This window comes from Canis aureus, chromosome 34, assembly GCF_053574225.1.
Source record: "Canis aureus isolate CA01 chromosome 34, VMU_Caureus_v.1.0, whole genome shotgun sequence".
In the NCBI taxonomy this organism is placed as follows: Eukaryota; Metazoa; Chordata; class Mammalia; order Carnivora; family Canidae; genus Canis; species Canis aureus.
Window position 1 is genome coordinate 16,619,485 of NC_135644.1, and position 16,516 is coordinate 16,636,000.

Sequence of the window (16,516 nt, forward strand, 5' to 3'; positions counted from 1 at the left end):
TTGCAAATAGGTAGCTCTTTCCTGGAGAGTATAGATAAAACTTAAACCAACAAATACATCTTCCAGTACACTCACTGTACACTCACTGGCCCCAACTAACGCCCAGCAATTTAAAGAATCAGTTCATTTCCTAAGGACAATCCTCAACCCTTCTACCACAGAGATTGTAGTTAAGACCTTAAAGACTGGTTTTAAATTAAAAAAAAAATTAAATTTGATTTAAATCACAAACAATAGAGCAGTATCACCAAAGGAATGGAGAAAAAAGAAGGACCACTTGAATTTGACTACTTAGAGGTTTTTCCCCTTCAAATGAGACCCATTTATTATACTTCTTAAATAGCATTTCCAAAGTCTTCTTATGGCATATAATCTTTAATATAAGGCATAGGATTCTTGTCATATCTTGAAGCACAAGGGAAAGTGATATTTGATATTTTAAACATTAAAAAATGTATATGTATATATTTCATTCTCCAATTTCATTTTTAATAGAAAATGACTGTAAAGTTACCATAACAATGCAAATGAAAGAAACAGTAAATAACTCAAATTTAGAAACGTTTACAATTGATTGAGACAGATTAACAAAAGAAATAATCCACTCAACTTAATATTTAATTTCTTACTAGAAAATAGTTTTAAATAATGATCATTATACTGAAGATTCAATGACTGAGGTTTTGACGCCCACTGCTAACCTCATGGATAGTAATTTAGTGAATAATTTCTACATGAATCTCTGCATAGGCTTTTGAAAAACAGAATAAATTAAAGCCCTGTTATCCAAACCAAACACATCCCATTCTATTGTTTTTTCACCTCCCTGTTTATAGTTTAGATAGTTTGAAGAGGTTTAAACGTGTTGCTAGGCAACTAGCTCCTGAAGCATAACGTATTTCCTTCAACATCCCAGCCCATTCTTTTTTATCATCTTCATACCTGATGGAGGAAAAAAAAAAAAAGTAATCAATAAGCAGTTTTTAAATAGATAGCTGTGTAGGTTTCCTTGTATTAGATATACACATATGGGTCTCCGAGAAAACCCTACTGGCTCTTGTCCAGAGGGGATACACCTGACCTGTAGAATAACATTTGAATTCCTCCCCAAGTATGCTTTCTCGGAATGAGCCTAGTCTGAATTCCTGCCATGCTATTTAATCTGGACGCTTAGGCAGTTGAGACTTCTCTGGGAATCAGACTGTTCAGAGATGAAGAGTAGTTAGTTAAGCAATTATTCACCTTTGGACCAATAACAATGACTGGTCTCTATGAGTCAGGTCAGCAGACTCTACCTTAAGAGTAAGACCTGGGAAGAACAGGGACTAGTCACCTTGATGATAATTCCAATTGTTCCAATACACTTGTGGCCAGTGACACTCAATAGTGATCATTTCAGAAGAATCCGTTCCCCTCCCCCTTTAATGTCCCGTGTGAGTACTACTCTTAGATTTTGCACTTGATGTTAGGTAAGAACTAATGACAAACATGTTAGGTTGTTCCTTTGGGGGAAGAGTCCATTATAAAGATACAGGCGACTTGAATTGCTTTGAAATATGTGTACTTCTGTGCTGGTGCCTGGAATGCCCTCTCTGCATGAGGAATTCCTAAATGCTACCTTCTCTCTGAAGCCTTTCTCACCTTCATCAAGCAGAGTTTGTAGCTTTCCTTTCATTTGTCACATTGTCCTTTATATAGTATCTATTATAGCAATTATCATTCTTTTAATTTTTCCCTGATATTTATGTCCTCAACAAGCTCAAGGGTACTTGAGGGCAAATAATATATCTTATTCACCTAAGTATCCTCCCTCTTCCAGAAGCTATCAATAGTTGGCATACAGGAAATTCCCAAATCATTCTGTGAAGATGGTGAATAAGATTTAAACTAATAATTTTTATTTATTTATTTATTTGTGAGAGACAGAGAGAGAGGTAGAGACACAGGCAGAGAGAGAAGCAGGCTCCTCACAGGGAGCCTGACGCGGGACTTGATACCCAGATTGGGATCACACCCTGAGCCGAAAGCAGAAGCTCAACTGCTGAGCCACTCAGGAATCCCAGAAAGCCTGACTTAATTGGCCTGCATTAAGGTCTGGGAGCTGGTGTAGTTTTAAAAGCACCGCAGGTGATTTTAATGTGCAGCCAGGGTTAAGAATCGCAGCCTATTCACTGTTGGTATTTATCCCTGTTTTCCAAAAACACTGACCTTCTCAGCCCTCCATTATTTCATTCTTTTTTTTTTCTACTGCTTCCAGCTATTTTCCATCTCCACTTCTAGCCTCATTCTTCCCTGGAAATCTCCACTTTCTTTTTCTTCCTCCTCCTCTTTCTTTTTAGGGGGGGATGAGTAATAGCTAATTTCCCTTTATAGCCACTTTTTTTCTTGCCCTCTACACAGCTAGTTACTATTTCAACAACACAAGGAAATGATGTTTGATGCAGAAAATAATTGCTTGGAAAGGACCTTCTGGTTCACCAGGTAATAACGCATGTGCTGTGTCCGGTATAGAACTAATAGTATCTCCTTTCCACTCTCAGCCTTGGTGGTGTGCCTTCACTGATCACTCTTCTAAAACTGTACCTACATATTTAAACGTGTATGCTAATCTCCTGGGAATCTTTTATTTTTTTTCCTTTAAAGATTTTATGAGAGAGAGAGAGAGAGAGAGAGAGAGAGAATGAGTTGGGGGAGGGGCAGAGGGAGTGTGAGGAACAGAGGGAGAGGGAGAAGCAGACTCCCTGCTAAGCAGGGAGCCCAACTTGGGGCTTGATCCCAGGACCCAGAGATCATGACCTGAGCCGAAGGGAGAAGTTTAACCGACTGAGCCACCCAGGCACCCCTTGTTAAAATGAAGTTTTGATTGTTTGAGGTGGGCCCTGTGATTCTGCATTTCTAGGAAGCTCTCGAGAGACATCACCATTTTTGGTCAATAGACCATACTTTATGTCCAAGGTTCTGGACAATCTATCGACAGACCAGATAAGGGCATCCATCCTTGAGGGTGGGGGCTGGCTGAGAGGGAAGGCATGAGTTTGGCAATTTTTGCATGAGTGTACAGTATGAACTCACTAACATTCCCCTCAGGCAACTGAGATCTACCTCCTATAAATTTTTATCAACAACCACATTTCCTGGGCTGAAGGCAGCAGGCACCATTTGGTAGACACGTGCGGTACCCTAGTGGTAACCAGACATCTGCATACTGTATGCCCTGCGCAACTATGTGACTCTCCAGGACACAATTTATACTTCTGCTCCCCAGACTTCCTGTATATACCCTGCTCTCCAGAGGATATTCATAGCATTAGAAACTACGGTAAAATTCACCACCCCCCCAACACACTGTATAAATACTACATTTATTCTAAGCCTAACTTTAAAATAGTCATCTGATTAACAAGTCCAAGTGTCATACTTAGGACATCAGCCCAGCACCTGAGAGGTAAAATGGATTGCTACTTTTCACTTTTTTCTTTTTAAAAAAGTTTTGTAACAATCCTTAAAAACTGGAAAACAAATTAGATTCAAAATAGAATCAATGAATTCATGGGAAACTCAAGTGTTTCTTCAGAACTCTGTTTTCCTAGAAAATAAAGTACTGTCAGAAAGGTTTGGAAGTAGCTTTTGTTCTACCAGTTGTCTAGAGTGTGACACTTTTAGAGCTGGAAAGGAGCTTAAAAGATCAGCAGTGCCAACTGTCATTTTACTGATTTACAGGCCCAGAAAAGTCTTTCCTGGGCACAACTAGAAGCAGTACTTGATCATCAGGTAAGTGGCAAGTCCAGAAGTCCAGTGAGGTTTGAAAAGTGTTTAGTCTACTACCTAGAAGAAGCATACATGTTGGGAAAGGCTGGCTTATTCTTTACTGTAAAATTGTTTATCAGCTATCAGTTATTTGATTTAATATTTGGTCCAGAAAATTGGAGTAAAAAAACTTACTTCCATATGTCATTGACTTCAGTGGGTGCAAATTCTTTAGACTCCAGTTGAATCATGGCAAAACCACCGATGGCATACAGGGATCCAGCCAGGCTGACCAAACTGATGGAACTTCTTTCTTGGGGAAACTCTGTCATTACTTCCCATCTAGGAATTATTGAAAATACAATCAATGTAAAAACCTAAGGAAATGCTAAATATACTTACTGAACAGTTATATAAAATTTTAATTTAAAAATTCAAGTAGCAAAGCCATCTAAAATTAGAAGATTAGGTTTGTTACTGAAAAATACCTAAATAGTTGTTTATTTGAAAGATGTAACCAGATTAAACATAAAGCTCTCAATACGTCAATCCCAGAATATTTCACCTTCATCAGTTAGCATGTTCTGCAATGGTGCCATAAATAGTGCGGGCTTTATGGTTGTTCTAGGGCTCCTAGGTCCTCCTGTGTTGGATTTCATTTGAATGTTAATACAAATTTTTAGTAACTCTGATTTTCATCATTTCTCAAGAAATCTTTAATTCTTCACAATAAAGGCATGTGATTGACCTTACATTATCCTAGTTTAGAAACTAGGGTTGGTGAGGGCACCTGGGTGACTCAGTGGTTGAGCATCTAGCTTCGACTCGGGTGGCGATCCCAGGGTCCTGGGATCGAATTCCACGTCGGGCTCCCTCTAGGGAGCCTGCTTCTCCCTCTGCCTATGTCTCTGCCTCTCTCTGTGTCTCTCATGAAGAAATAAATAAATAAAATCTTTTTTAAAAAGATACTAGGGTTGGTAATTTGCTTTTTAATGACGTATTTCATCTTTTTAATTTAAGGGAACTTTTTTTTTAATTTTTATTTATGATAGTCACAGAGAGAGAGAGAGAGAGAAGCAGAGACATAGGGAGAAGCAGGCTCCATGCACCGGGAGCCCGACGTGGGATTCGATCCCGGGTCTCCAGGATCACGCCCTGGGCCAAAGGCAGGCGCTAAACCGCTGCGCCACCCAGGGATCCCTAAGGGAACTTTTTAATATTAACAGCCACATGAAATAGGACAACTAATGATAAAATCCTATCAAATTAGTTGGAAGGATCAAGAGTCTACAATGAGTTAATCATTTTGGCAACTCTATTACTCTGGCATTAAAAGCAGACCTTTCTTTAAACATATCTGTTTTTCTAACTATAAAAATAACTATAAAAATAGTATATGTGCATTGTAGAAAATCTGGAAATACAGAAAGGTATAGAAGAAAACAAATATCACCCATGATCATCCCCTCCAGAATAATCATAAGGAACATTTTAGTGTAATTGTGTTATTTCTCAAGAAGCATACAAATTTAAACATCTATACATATGAAAAAACTAAGAGCATAGAGTATTTACAATTCTGTGTGCTCCTTTTTAACTTCTGAGTGTTTACAAAAAGATGACTTTTTAAAATGATCATTTAAATCATCTCCCATAAAAATTCCTTGGTGATTTTCAGATACTAAAGTCTGTTTTGTAATCAGGCATTAAATGGTTCCTTAAAAAAGTAATGACAGTGCTCTAATTTTTTCTTCATTGCTAAAGTAGGAGTCTAAAAACTATAGACTTACCCAGATGAGTGAGCTCAAAAATTTGAAAAAAACTAATTTTACATAAAGAATATCTGTCAAATATCTTTTCACATTAACTTTAAGCCAATAAAATCTTATATATGAAAAATTTAAGAGAATTATAAAGAACATAAAAGAATAAAATTTCCGAAGCATTCATGCTTTACAAATATCACAAGCTAAGTGGAGGTCTTTTCAACCCTTAAACAAACTATATAAACAAATAACCGTATAGAGACATGTATATTCATCCACATGCACATAATTATTCAGAAGTATTACTTTTGTGTGACTAAATTCACAAAGTTAATTACAAGGATAAATTGAACTCTCTGGCATTAACTTGAGGGTTAATGTGTCCCGAGTTGCAAGCACACATAATGCATCATCATAATGTTAGGCATTTCACACCTAGTAACAGCAGAAGAAACCCAAGTCCATATACTTCCTCTTTTTTTTTTTTTTTAAAAAAGGATGTTATTTATTCATGAGAGGCAGAGAGAGAGGCAGAGACATAGGCAGAGGGAGAGGGAGAAGCAGGGTCCCCACAAGGAGCCCAACACAACCCAATCCCGGATCCCGGGATCATGCCCTGAGCTGGAGGCAGACGCCCAACCACTGAGCCACCCAGGCGTCCCTATATACTTCCTCTTAATCCTTGCTTCTCTGCCCTCCTTTCCCCATGTCCTAACTAGAAAACTTAATTTTCATCCAAAGTTAGAAAGTAGAGTGATCCATAAGATATAACAACTCACTTATTGGTTATGAGGTCAAAAGCTTCCACTGAAGCTGAAAGACCATCTTCAGTGACACCTCCTGCAATCACGATTTTGCCTTTATGCACCGCCACTCCAAACATGGAACGAGGGGTTTTCATTGGAGCCAGATCCTTCCAGTCTCCTTTTTTTGGGTTGTAGATAAACACTCTGTTTGTACACTTCCTGTAAACATAGAAGACAACAAAATGGTCCTTTTAGAACCTTCCTTTTCTGAAGGAAGCAATTTCACTAATCATTTAGCTTTGTTTCCCATCTGAAATACATAAAACAATTAGAAAAACTCAAAAGTATTCTTAATCTGAACATATGACATAAGTGAAGGAAAATTCCAAATGTGGGGAACTTAATTCCCCTACTGAAAGGTAGGGGAACTTTCCTTTTGGCAACTGCCCAGGCAGAGTAGATTTTAATCCTATGTTGTGTTAAATTCAACGGAAGACATTAATAGAGTTTTAAAAATATATAAGCCCTTTATTATGCCAAGTAACAAAAATGTTAAGTTTATCTTATTATTTGAATCTCTTAGTAATGAGTCAGCTAATTTTAAAAAATAATTAGATATGAAAGTACCTATTTTAAATGTAACTATGTAATCTGATGGCTCATTTCATTTTAGTATACCACTAATATATCAATACATTTTACGAAATCTGGGACTATAGATTAGACAAGTAGTCATCTGAGTAGATGAGTAATAAGAACAGTTTTATAGGGGGATCCCTGGGTGGCTCAGCCGTTTAGCGTCTGCCTTCAGCGCTGGGCGTGATCCTGGAGACCCGGGATCAAGTCCCACATCAGGCTCCATACAGGGAGCCTGTGTCCCTGCCAATCTCTCTCTCTCTCTCTATCTCTCATGAATAAATAAAATCTTTAAAACAAACAAAAAAACAGTTTTATATGCTAAATGCTACCAGGAAAACCTGTACTCTTCTGAATTATTCTTGGTATGTCCCTTATGATTCCTTAAAGTTATCCATAATATACTTATGGGAGTTAAAATGCTAAATAATAATTGATTAACTGAATATATTTGGGGGGGTTTGCTTTTTTTTTTCCTTTAAAGATTTTATTCATTTGAGAGAGAGAGAGAGAGAAAGAATACTCACCAGAGTGAGAGCTTGGGGTGGGGAGGGGGAAGGAGGAGAGATCCCTCGTTCTGAAATCTCCCCCTGAGCAGGGATCCCCCTGTAGTAGGACAAAATCCCAGGACCCTGGGATCATGAGCTGAGCCAAAGGCAGATGCTTAACCATCTGAGCCACCCAGGCACCCCTGTTTTTGCTTTTTTTTTTTTTTTTTTTAAAGTAAGCTCTACACTACATGGGGCTTGAATTTATAATCCCAAAATCAAAAATCACATGCTCCAGACGCCTGGTGGCTCAGTGGTTGATCCTGGGGTTCTGGGGACAGAGTCTCGCATTGGGCTCCCTGCGGGGAGCCTGCTTCTCCCTCTGCCTGTGTCTCTGCCTCTCTCTGTGTGTCTCTCATGAATAAATAAATAAATAAAATCTTAAAAAAAAAATCGTATGCTCTACCAACTGAGCCAGCCAGGCACCCCTAAATGTATTTAGTAAAGCAAAAAAAGCAAACAAACAAAAATCCCAACTTTTGGTAAGGATAACTTTTTTCTTTAATGTTATGAAAGATCAGAGATTTGGAGTAGAAGCATTTCCTCTAATATTTGACTATAAGTTAATAACTTTAAAACTTCTTGACAAGGACATGATACAAAATCATGTTCTTCAAATTCAGTGGTGTTAACTAGTGCAATTCAATGTGCTTACTTTTAGATAATGACTCATGTCAAAGTTCTTGACTTTGGCATTCATCAAGCAATGTTGTCTTGGTTAATCATATTCTCAAGATTAATATATTCTTACTGACAAGACCTGTGTGCTTCTTACTGACATATCCATTTCCTAGTTACTAATACCACTTGAAGGAAACAATTTAAATCATTTGGCAGGGTCACTACATTTCCAAAGTCAGAACAATCCTTAATACACATTTTCCATTCCATTTACTCAGGAAAAATACCCCAAATAAGATTTTGCACTGAGTTAAGTTCCTAATATGGCCTTCCTTTAAATATTTACTTGATAAGAATAGCTAGGATTAAGGAAAATATCAAAATTTCAGAATGTTATCTTTGAATATGGATAGACTATATGAAAACCCATTATTTTTTAAACAATTAGTCATTTATTTTTATTTTTTTAAAAGAAGTATAACTGACATACCATATCCTATTAGTTTAGGTGTATATCATGGTAATTTGATATTTTTACATATTATAAAATGATCACCCACAGTAAGTCTAGTTACCATATAAAGTTATCATATTATCTTGCCCATCCCCAACCCTTCCCCACTCTAGTAACCACCAGTTTGTTTCCTGTATCCATGATGAGTCTATGTCTGTTTTTTTTTCATTTTTTGTTTGTTTTTTAGGTTCCCATTGCTTTTTAAAATCATGTTTCTTCTGCAATTTGTCATTTTAATTTAATAGTGACTATTAATTATTAATTCAGAATATAGAGTTATTTCTAGCACATTTCCATATTTTATTCTCTTTTCCTGCTTTGCCCAAGTAATTCTTAATTCTGGTTCCATTTCCAGGATTGACATCTTTATTTATTAAGCAACCTGAGCAAATGAGGACCAGACAAATTAGGCAGAGTTTTCAGGGGTAGGAAGTTAATTCTCACTATTTAAACTGAAAAATCTTCATTTTACCAGATGGGCTACTGTTTTTTTTTTTTTTTTTTTTTACTTATTTTTACTCATCTGAGAGAAAAAGGGAGCCAGAGCAGGGTGGGAGGGTCAGAGGGAGAAGCAGACTCCCCCCAGAGCCAGGAGCCTGATGTGCGGCTTGATCCCAGGACCCCTTATCATGATCTGAGCTGAAGGCAGATGCTTAACCCAGGTGCCTCTACTGGTTTGTTTTTTAATTTAATTTAATTTAATTTTTTAAGACTTTATTTATTCATAGACACAGAGAGAGAGGCAGAGACACAGGCAGAGGGAGAAGCAGGCTCCACACAGGGAGCCCGACGTGGGACTCGATCCCAGGTCTCCAGGATCACACCCTGGGCTGCAGGCGGCGCCAAACCACTGCACCACCGGGGCTGCCCTGTTTTTTAATTTTAAAAAAATATTTTATTTATTTATTCATGAGAGACACACAGAGAGAGGCAGAGACATTGGCAGAGGGAGAAGCAGGCTCCCTGCTGAGCAGGGAGCTTGAACCAGGACTCGATCCCAAGGTCTTGGGATCATGACCTGAGCTGAAGGCAGATGCTTAACCAATTGAGCCACCCAGGCACCCATTTGTTAAATATTTGAAATATCACCTCTGTCCAGAAGCAAGTCAGTGAACAGTTATTTAGGAGATAAATGCCCTCTTTTCAGTTCCCATGCTTTTCAGTTTCAAACTCATTAAATTCTCTCTTATGAATGTGAAGTACAAATCCATAATATTTTTTATCTACTACTGATTTAGCAGTTATATTTTAAATATTATATTACAGAGGTACACCTAATTTTTATTTAGTTATGACCAAAAAATAAGAAAGCTCACTTTTTTTCTTTTTAAGATTTATTAATTTATTTTAGAGGCAGAGAGAGTGTGAGAGAGGCAGAGGGAGAGGCAGAGAAAATCTCAAGCAGACCCCACACTGTGCGGGAAGCTTGACTAGGGGCGCCACACTAGGGGCTTGATCTCAGGACCCTGAGATCGTGACGTGAGCCAAAACCAAGAGTCTGAGGGGTAACCTACTGTGCCACTCAGGTGTCCCAAAAGCCCACTGGTTTTAATGTAGTGAAATATAATTAAAAATTAGCCCAATGAAAGACTTGATTATGCTCCTAAATGCTGCTTTTCCACTTTAAGAATGCTTATGAGGGAGCTATCATGCTAGTTCCTAGCAATATTCTGGAATCTACAAATTCACTTTAGCAACTATTCTTTTTTAAGTATTTTATTTATTTATTTTAGAGAAAGAGGGCGGGAGCAGGAGCAGAGGGAGAGTCAGAATCTCAAGCAGACTCTGTGCCGAATGTGTAACCTGAGGGGGGTCTTGATCCCACGACCCTGAGATCATGACCTGAGCCAAAATCAAGAGTCAGACGCTTAATCGACTGAGCTTCTCAGGTGCCCCATGTTAGCAACTTTTAAGTTTTATTTAAATTTCCCTTAAGTTTCCCTTCAGATATCATTTATAATATCCTCCAATAGCTTTTCAAAGTTTTATTTTGAAATTTAAACTTCCAAAATATTACAGGTAAGAACCAAGTCTCATTTTCAGGATGTAGATTCAAATGAAAGGAGGAAAGAACTCTCACAATAAAAAATCATTGGGAAAGGTGCTGGGCTGGCTCAGTCAATAGAGCATGCAACTCTTGATCTCAGGGTTGTGAGTTCAAGCCCCACATTGAGGGTAGAGTTTATGAAAAAAAAAAAAAAAGTTAAAAAAAATCATTTGGATGTAAACCATAAGGAGATTTTTAGGGTACTTACTTGTCATCTGTCTTTCCTCCCAGACAATATATCATCCCCTTATGTGAAATCACACTGTGGCCATAGACTTTGATAGGCAGTTTTTTAACTTCATTCCACTTTGCAGCCCTGCAATAAGAAGATGATAGAGTTTCTATGCTTTCAGTTAATTCCGGTCTAAAACTATGAACATGTAACAGGCACTCTTACCCAAATGCTTAGGAAATAGGAATGTCATGCCAACTTACACGGGATCATAGCATAATACTGAATCCAGCGAAGCCTCTGTTTGAAGATCTTTGCCAGCAACTACATAGATTTTGTCATCTACCTCCCCCAGACCAAAGAGACACCTGGCTGAAGGCAGAGGTGGAAGTCCAACCCACTCGGATGCTATGTTATCAAGCTGAAAGAAAAATATATGAGGAATTATGGAGCTTGTTAGAAAAAGTTACAGTTGTACCAAGAAAGATGCTATATTTTACGTAGTGTGTAGAATGCACTGAGATAGTCAAAGATGTAAAATAAAACTGAAATCTGAAAGTATCATGTTTTACCTCTGGACTACCAAGAAAAATGAGAAAATTTACTTGGCTTACTGAAAGTGCCAAAATCTGCAAAAAAGGTAGGAGAGACTAGAGTCACTGGAGGTCAGGTAGAACTTGTGAGGTTCCTTGTCAAAGTTTCTTCCCATGTTACCTTCTTCAGGTTCAAAAAAAGTCCGTAACACTTTCAGAGCATTGGGGAAAGAGAGGTTGTCACTGTAGGGAGGGCCACAGTACGTGAGTGACCCCCGAATTCTATATTTAACACGCTCCCCAAGCCGGCACCCAGGACAGCTGGACCTGTCGCTCAGTCCACCGACAACTGGGAGGTTAGGCAATATCTTTTTTCTTTTCTTAAAAATTGTTTAGGTTCTCTCTGTTTTGCTTTATAACTTCTGACATAGGCAGGTGTTAACAGCTATAACCTCCTAGCCGTTTGTTGGAAGTCGTTTGAAATACCTTAGTCTTTATCTCTAAAAAAAAAAGTATATATATATTAAAAAAAGTATATAAGGAAGCAACTTGCTTATTTTTGCTCTGCCACTTCTTACTTCTTACTTCAAGCCCAAGACAGCTAAGTGTTCCTGCTCTTAGCAGGTCATTTTGGTATGGCTGTCATCAATTTCAGCACTTATTGTTGGTCATTTTAAGATCTTCTACTTTGCATTTTAGGACACCAAGGCATGAGAAAACCACTTCATGAGGGAGGGCAGTTACAGATTTGCTCTTCTTTCAGTGCCACTTTGGTGCAGCAGGAGAAAATGGAATAAACCCCCAAATAACTGGACACCAAGAGTAGGTGCAGATATTAAAGGCTGAGGTCAAGGGAGGGATCTCTGTAGGAGCATGCATATATCTCACTTCATAACTTCAGTCAAAGCAAAGCACTAAGACTTGATAAGATGAACAGTTTAATCCTCACATATGCATTGTTAGCTCTGCATTCACAAATTTTAACACCTAGATTGTGACCTTTAATGTTTTCATTTTTGAAAACAAATCCTTTTATCAAGAAAGTGGTGTGTACTCCAGTAGAAATAATGAACATTTATAAGTCTTGGCTCTGTGACAGGCTTTGTACTAAATGCTCACAGAGCTTTTAAGCGATATAAAATAGAGGCTATCTAAATCCACTGTTTGCCTTTTTAAAAATGGGAACAGTAGCCATCGTGATCCCAGACTGGAGGGTGTACTACCCACACTGGATGGTACTGCCCACATCCCCACACAATCCCCAGTTAGGGCATTTACTTCAGCAAATGTAACAGTAGACTGCCTACCAGACTCTTTTATAGATGAGTGGTCAAGCTATTTAACCTCTCTGGCTCCAGTTTCCTCATCCTTAAAATCAAGTTTTGAACCTAGATTACTTTAAGATGGGGTGCTGTTCAAAAATCTGATGCATCTATTAATTCTATGAAAAAAAAAAAAAACTCTTACCAAGATAAAAAATTTTCATGATCTATTTATAGTATACAAAGATCATATTACTTCTAACTTAATACATTTTAAACAGAAGTGACCAAGCAGAAAAATACAATATAATACCTGATACATATATTTTATTGCAAGTCATAAATAACCCTTTTTACAGTCAAGTGTTTTTCTCCTGGCATCTTGTTGCATTATGTGTGCCTTTTAAAAGGAGCAAGGCACGGGTAAGGACAGGAAGTTGGTCTTACCAACTTTGTATAACTGTTTTTGTAGCTATAAGGAACATCACACAAGTTTCTTGAAACAAATGAGAAGCTGTGCCAATAAGAGTAGTAACAGGATAGAGGAGAGTAAAGATGACTATGAGTATTTCTTGGGTCTATGATTTCTAGATAACTGTCCATCTGTAATTATTTTTTTGCTTTTGTCTGTGTTTTGATGTCATTTTTGCTTCCTAGATATAATTATAGCCTTTTATTTTTAATTAATTAATAAGTTCATGAGAGACACAGAGAGAGGTAGAGACATGGCAGAAGGAGAAGCAGGCTCCCTGTAGGGAGCCCGATGTGGGACTCGATTCCAGGACCGTGGGATCACAACCCAACCCAAAGGCAGACGCTCAACCACTGAGCCACCCAGATGCCCCTAATTATTGCCTTTTAAACTGAATTTGGCTTTCCTGAAATTTCACCCAAATTTAAAATTAGGACTCAGGAAATTTTCTGGCATGCATTCAAATACTTATGATTGCAGCTTCTATTTTATTTTTCTATTTCATAGTTAACAGTCTTCAACGGAACTTTGAAAATTAAGAATGAAGATTAACATGTATTATTACATTTTTCAAGATGCACAGCATGTCACACACTCTGAGAGCACACAGTGACTGTGCTATGACATTCTACACTTATCTTTGGCCTTTCCAATTCAAGTGCCCATAAACCTCAGGCCACAAGTAGCTATGACCTAAACAAACTCTTTCCGAGCTAGCTGTAAGCTACAAAGTACTGGTATTGGCATTACTAACGATAAAGGTTAAGCCACTGGCTGATTCCTTCACAAACTCATAAAATGTAGTATATTGATAATAGGAAGCAAACTTCCTTTAAATAAAGCACAAAGAATCTATTAGCTTGAAGGATTTGTTTTCTTGGACACTTCTGTGGTTTCACAAAACAGATTAAATTGTAATAATGTCTAGGTACAACTTTGATCCAAATACATGTGGTCACTTGTCATAAATAAAAAATCATGGGATGCCTGTGGGGCTCAGTGGGTTAAGCATCTGACTTGATCTCAGCTCAGGATCTCAGAGACATGAGTTCAAGCCCAGGATTGGGATCCACTCTGGGCGTGGAAAACTTAAAAAATAAATCATTAAGAGTAAAAATTTCTAAATATAATTAATGAATTCAAATTAGTGACACTGATGTAGATACTTTTTCCCACAAGGTACTCAATGTGTGTAAATTAAGTACATAGGTTCTCTTCATTTTCAACAAAACTAAAATATAGTTTTAGGCAGTAAGCATAAATAACAGATAAAATGCTACCTTTAAGAACTTCAGTTCAAGAAAACCTGGAAAAAAGGCTGAAAATCTGATCAATTATTTTTGTAATGTGTAAAGTACTATGATTTAGGGAAATACATTAACCTATTTTTCAGAAAAGTGGATACAAGATTAAATTTAGGTTTTACTAAAACACTGGTGTTAGAAAGATTATAGTCCCCCTCACCTATAAACTTGACATTTTGCGTAAAAGAGTATAAAGAAAATCTTGAATCATCATACGTTAATTAGAACCTCATTCTTCACCAAACCTTTTATTAAATATTAATAAGCCATTAACAGACTTAAATATTTGTCAGTTCTCGAAGTGTAGCAAAGGGCAAGGGACTGGAATAGGACAGCAAGTAGAATAAAACGCAAGCAGACTGAATAATTCACACATCAGCTAATGGGACAGCAAATAACAGCCTTTCCTTTATGCTTCTACTTTTGTAAAAAAAATAGCCCTTCTTACCTGGAAGAAGTAGGACTGTAGAGGCTGATCTTTATTTTCTTCATCCACATAGAGTCCTCCTACCACATACACCTGATTCTGTTGGGTAACAATGCTAGAATGATTTCTGGGGATCTGCTCAGCCAGTGCAGTAAGGTAGCACTCGTTTTCTGTGGGATCATAAGCCACGGCAGCTGTGTCGTTAACCAGGAGGATGAGGTCTTTGACAAACATTCCATGCCTGGGAATGTCATTCAGGTAACCAGGAAGTAAATCTTCATCACCAACATCACCATTCACCTCACCGGCCCCAGCCTTCTCTGCATTTTTGCTAGGTTCTGGGAGTTTGCCTGCGAAGGCGTCTTTGAGAACTTTGATTTTTTTCTGGAGTTCTGGGTTGCTTTTAATGATATCATCTTTCTCAACATGATCTTTAAAATATTTTTCTGTCATAAGGCGAAAACGGATACAATCAAACACTTCGCTAAGGTTTTTAACCCTGTTTTCTTTGTCTGTTCGCACCCATTTCATCACTGCCTCGAATACTGCTTCTTCCTTTTCTACATTTAGGCTGTCATTTGAAATGACGGAGATCAGTTCCTGTGGAGATAATTGCATAAAGTCCTCTTCTTTACAAATCTGTACAAAGCGATCAGACACAAATTCACGTGCAGAGATGGCAAGTCTTGGGCAGTCAAGAAGAAGTCCTAATCTTAAGATGGCTAGACAGTTACCAGGAGCAAGTCTTTTCTGAAGATAAGAAACACAGACAGTGAACACCGAGGGGATCTGAAAGCGGCTGGCCAGGGCAAAAATATCTTGCACATTTCCATCGTTGAGATCTATACTGGCGGAGTACAGGTACTTGATGATTAAATCCAGGACAGCAGGATCCACATTATCTAATACTACCTCCTTTTTTTTCCCCTCATCAATTTCAGATAAAAAATACTCACGGAAGTAAGGACTACAAGCTGACAAAATCAATCTGTGGCAAGGAAGACTTTTGTCACCTGCTTTTAGGGTGCAATCGATGAATTTTTTTTCATCCAGGAGATCTTTTAGACCATCCTGAAGAAGGGTGGATTGGTAAAGCCGCAGTTCCTCTGTGAGTTCCCGCTGGGAATCCATTTTGTGAGTAACCTGGGTAAGGAAGGGGACACTGAAGGCCTTAGCTCCTCGCAGCACACAGGTCTAGCTGTAAAAAAGGCAGATCAGTGTGCTTTGCCCAGCTTGAAGCCTTTGCAATTTAATCCCACCAGCTAAATATAGATACCAACTCTAACAACGGGAATTCAGGAGAGCTAGTTTGGAAAGAAGAGTTGTTCTTGCAGCTGTTATAGATTGAAGGGAACAACTGGAACTTTTAATCACTAAGGAAACAACTAAGAAACAAGAGATTTAAATGAAGTGGGAAGCTTTAAGATACATAAAGCATTAGAACATATGCCAATAAAGGCACGTTTAAAGAAAGTGTTTATTGAGGTAACAGAAAACTGAATCATAAAAATGAGTCAGTCCGCTAAAAATGGTCTAATGGCAAACTCCTTGGCTGTCTGAATTAATGATGCAAAGGTCAAGAATATGAGGTGAGTTCATCTGAATATCATAAGCAAAATCCCTTTTCCAATTACTGTTACATACAAACATTTATTTTCTACTTAAAACAGTGGTATTTACAATTTTCTTTTCGAAGTGGGAAACTTGAAGACTTCTGCTTA

General features: G+C 37.9%; 1 protein-coding gene across 1 annotated transcript; it reads right to left on the reverse strand.

Annotated features, from left to right (window-relative positions):
- Positions 1-282: 282 nt before the first annotated feature.
- Positions 283-16,023, reverse strand: KLHL41 (kelch like family member 41). Its single transcript, XM_077883114.1, has 6 exons — positions 14,817-16,023; positions 11,061-11,218; positions 10,834-10,941; positions 6,293-6,478; positions 3,943-4,089; positions 283-942 (listed from the first exon to the last, which is right to left on the reverse strand). Exons 1-6 carry the CDS (start codon positions 15,924-15,926, stop codon positions 831-833), a joined length of 1,821 nt encoding a protein of 606 aa, XP_077739240.1. The 5' UTR covers positions 15,927-16,023; the 3' UTR covers positions 283-830.
- Positions 16,024-16,516: the final 493 nt, after the last annotated feature.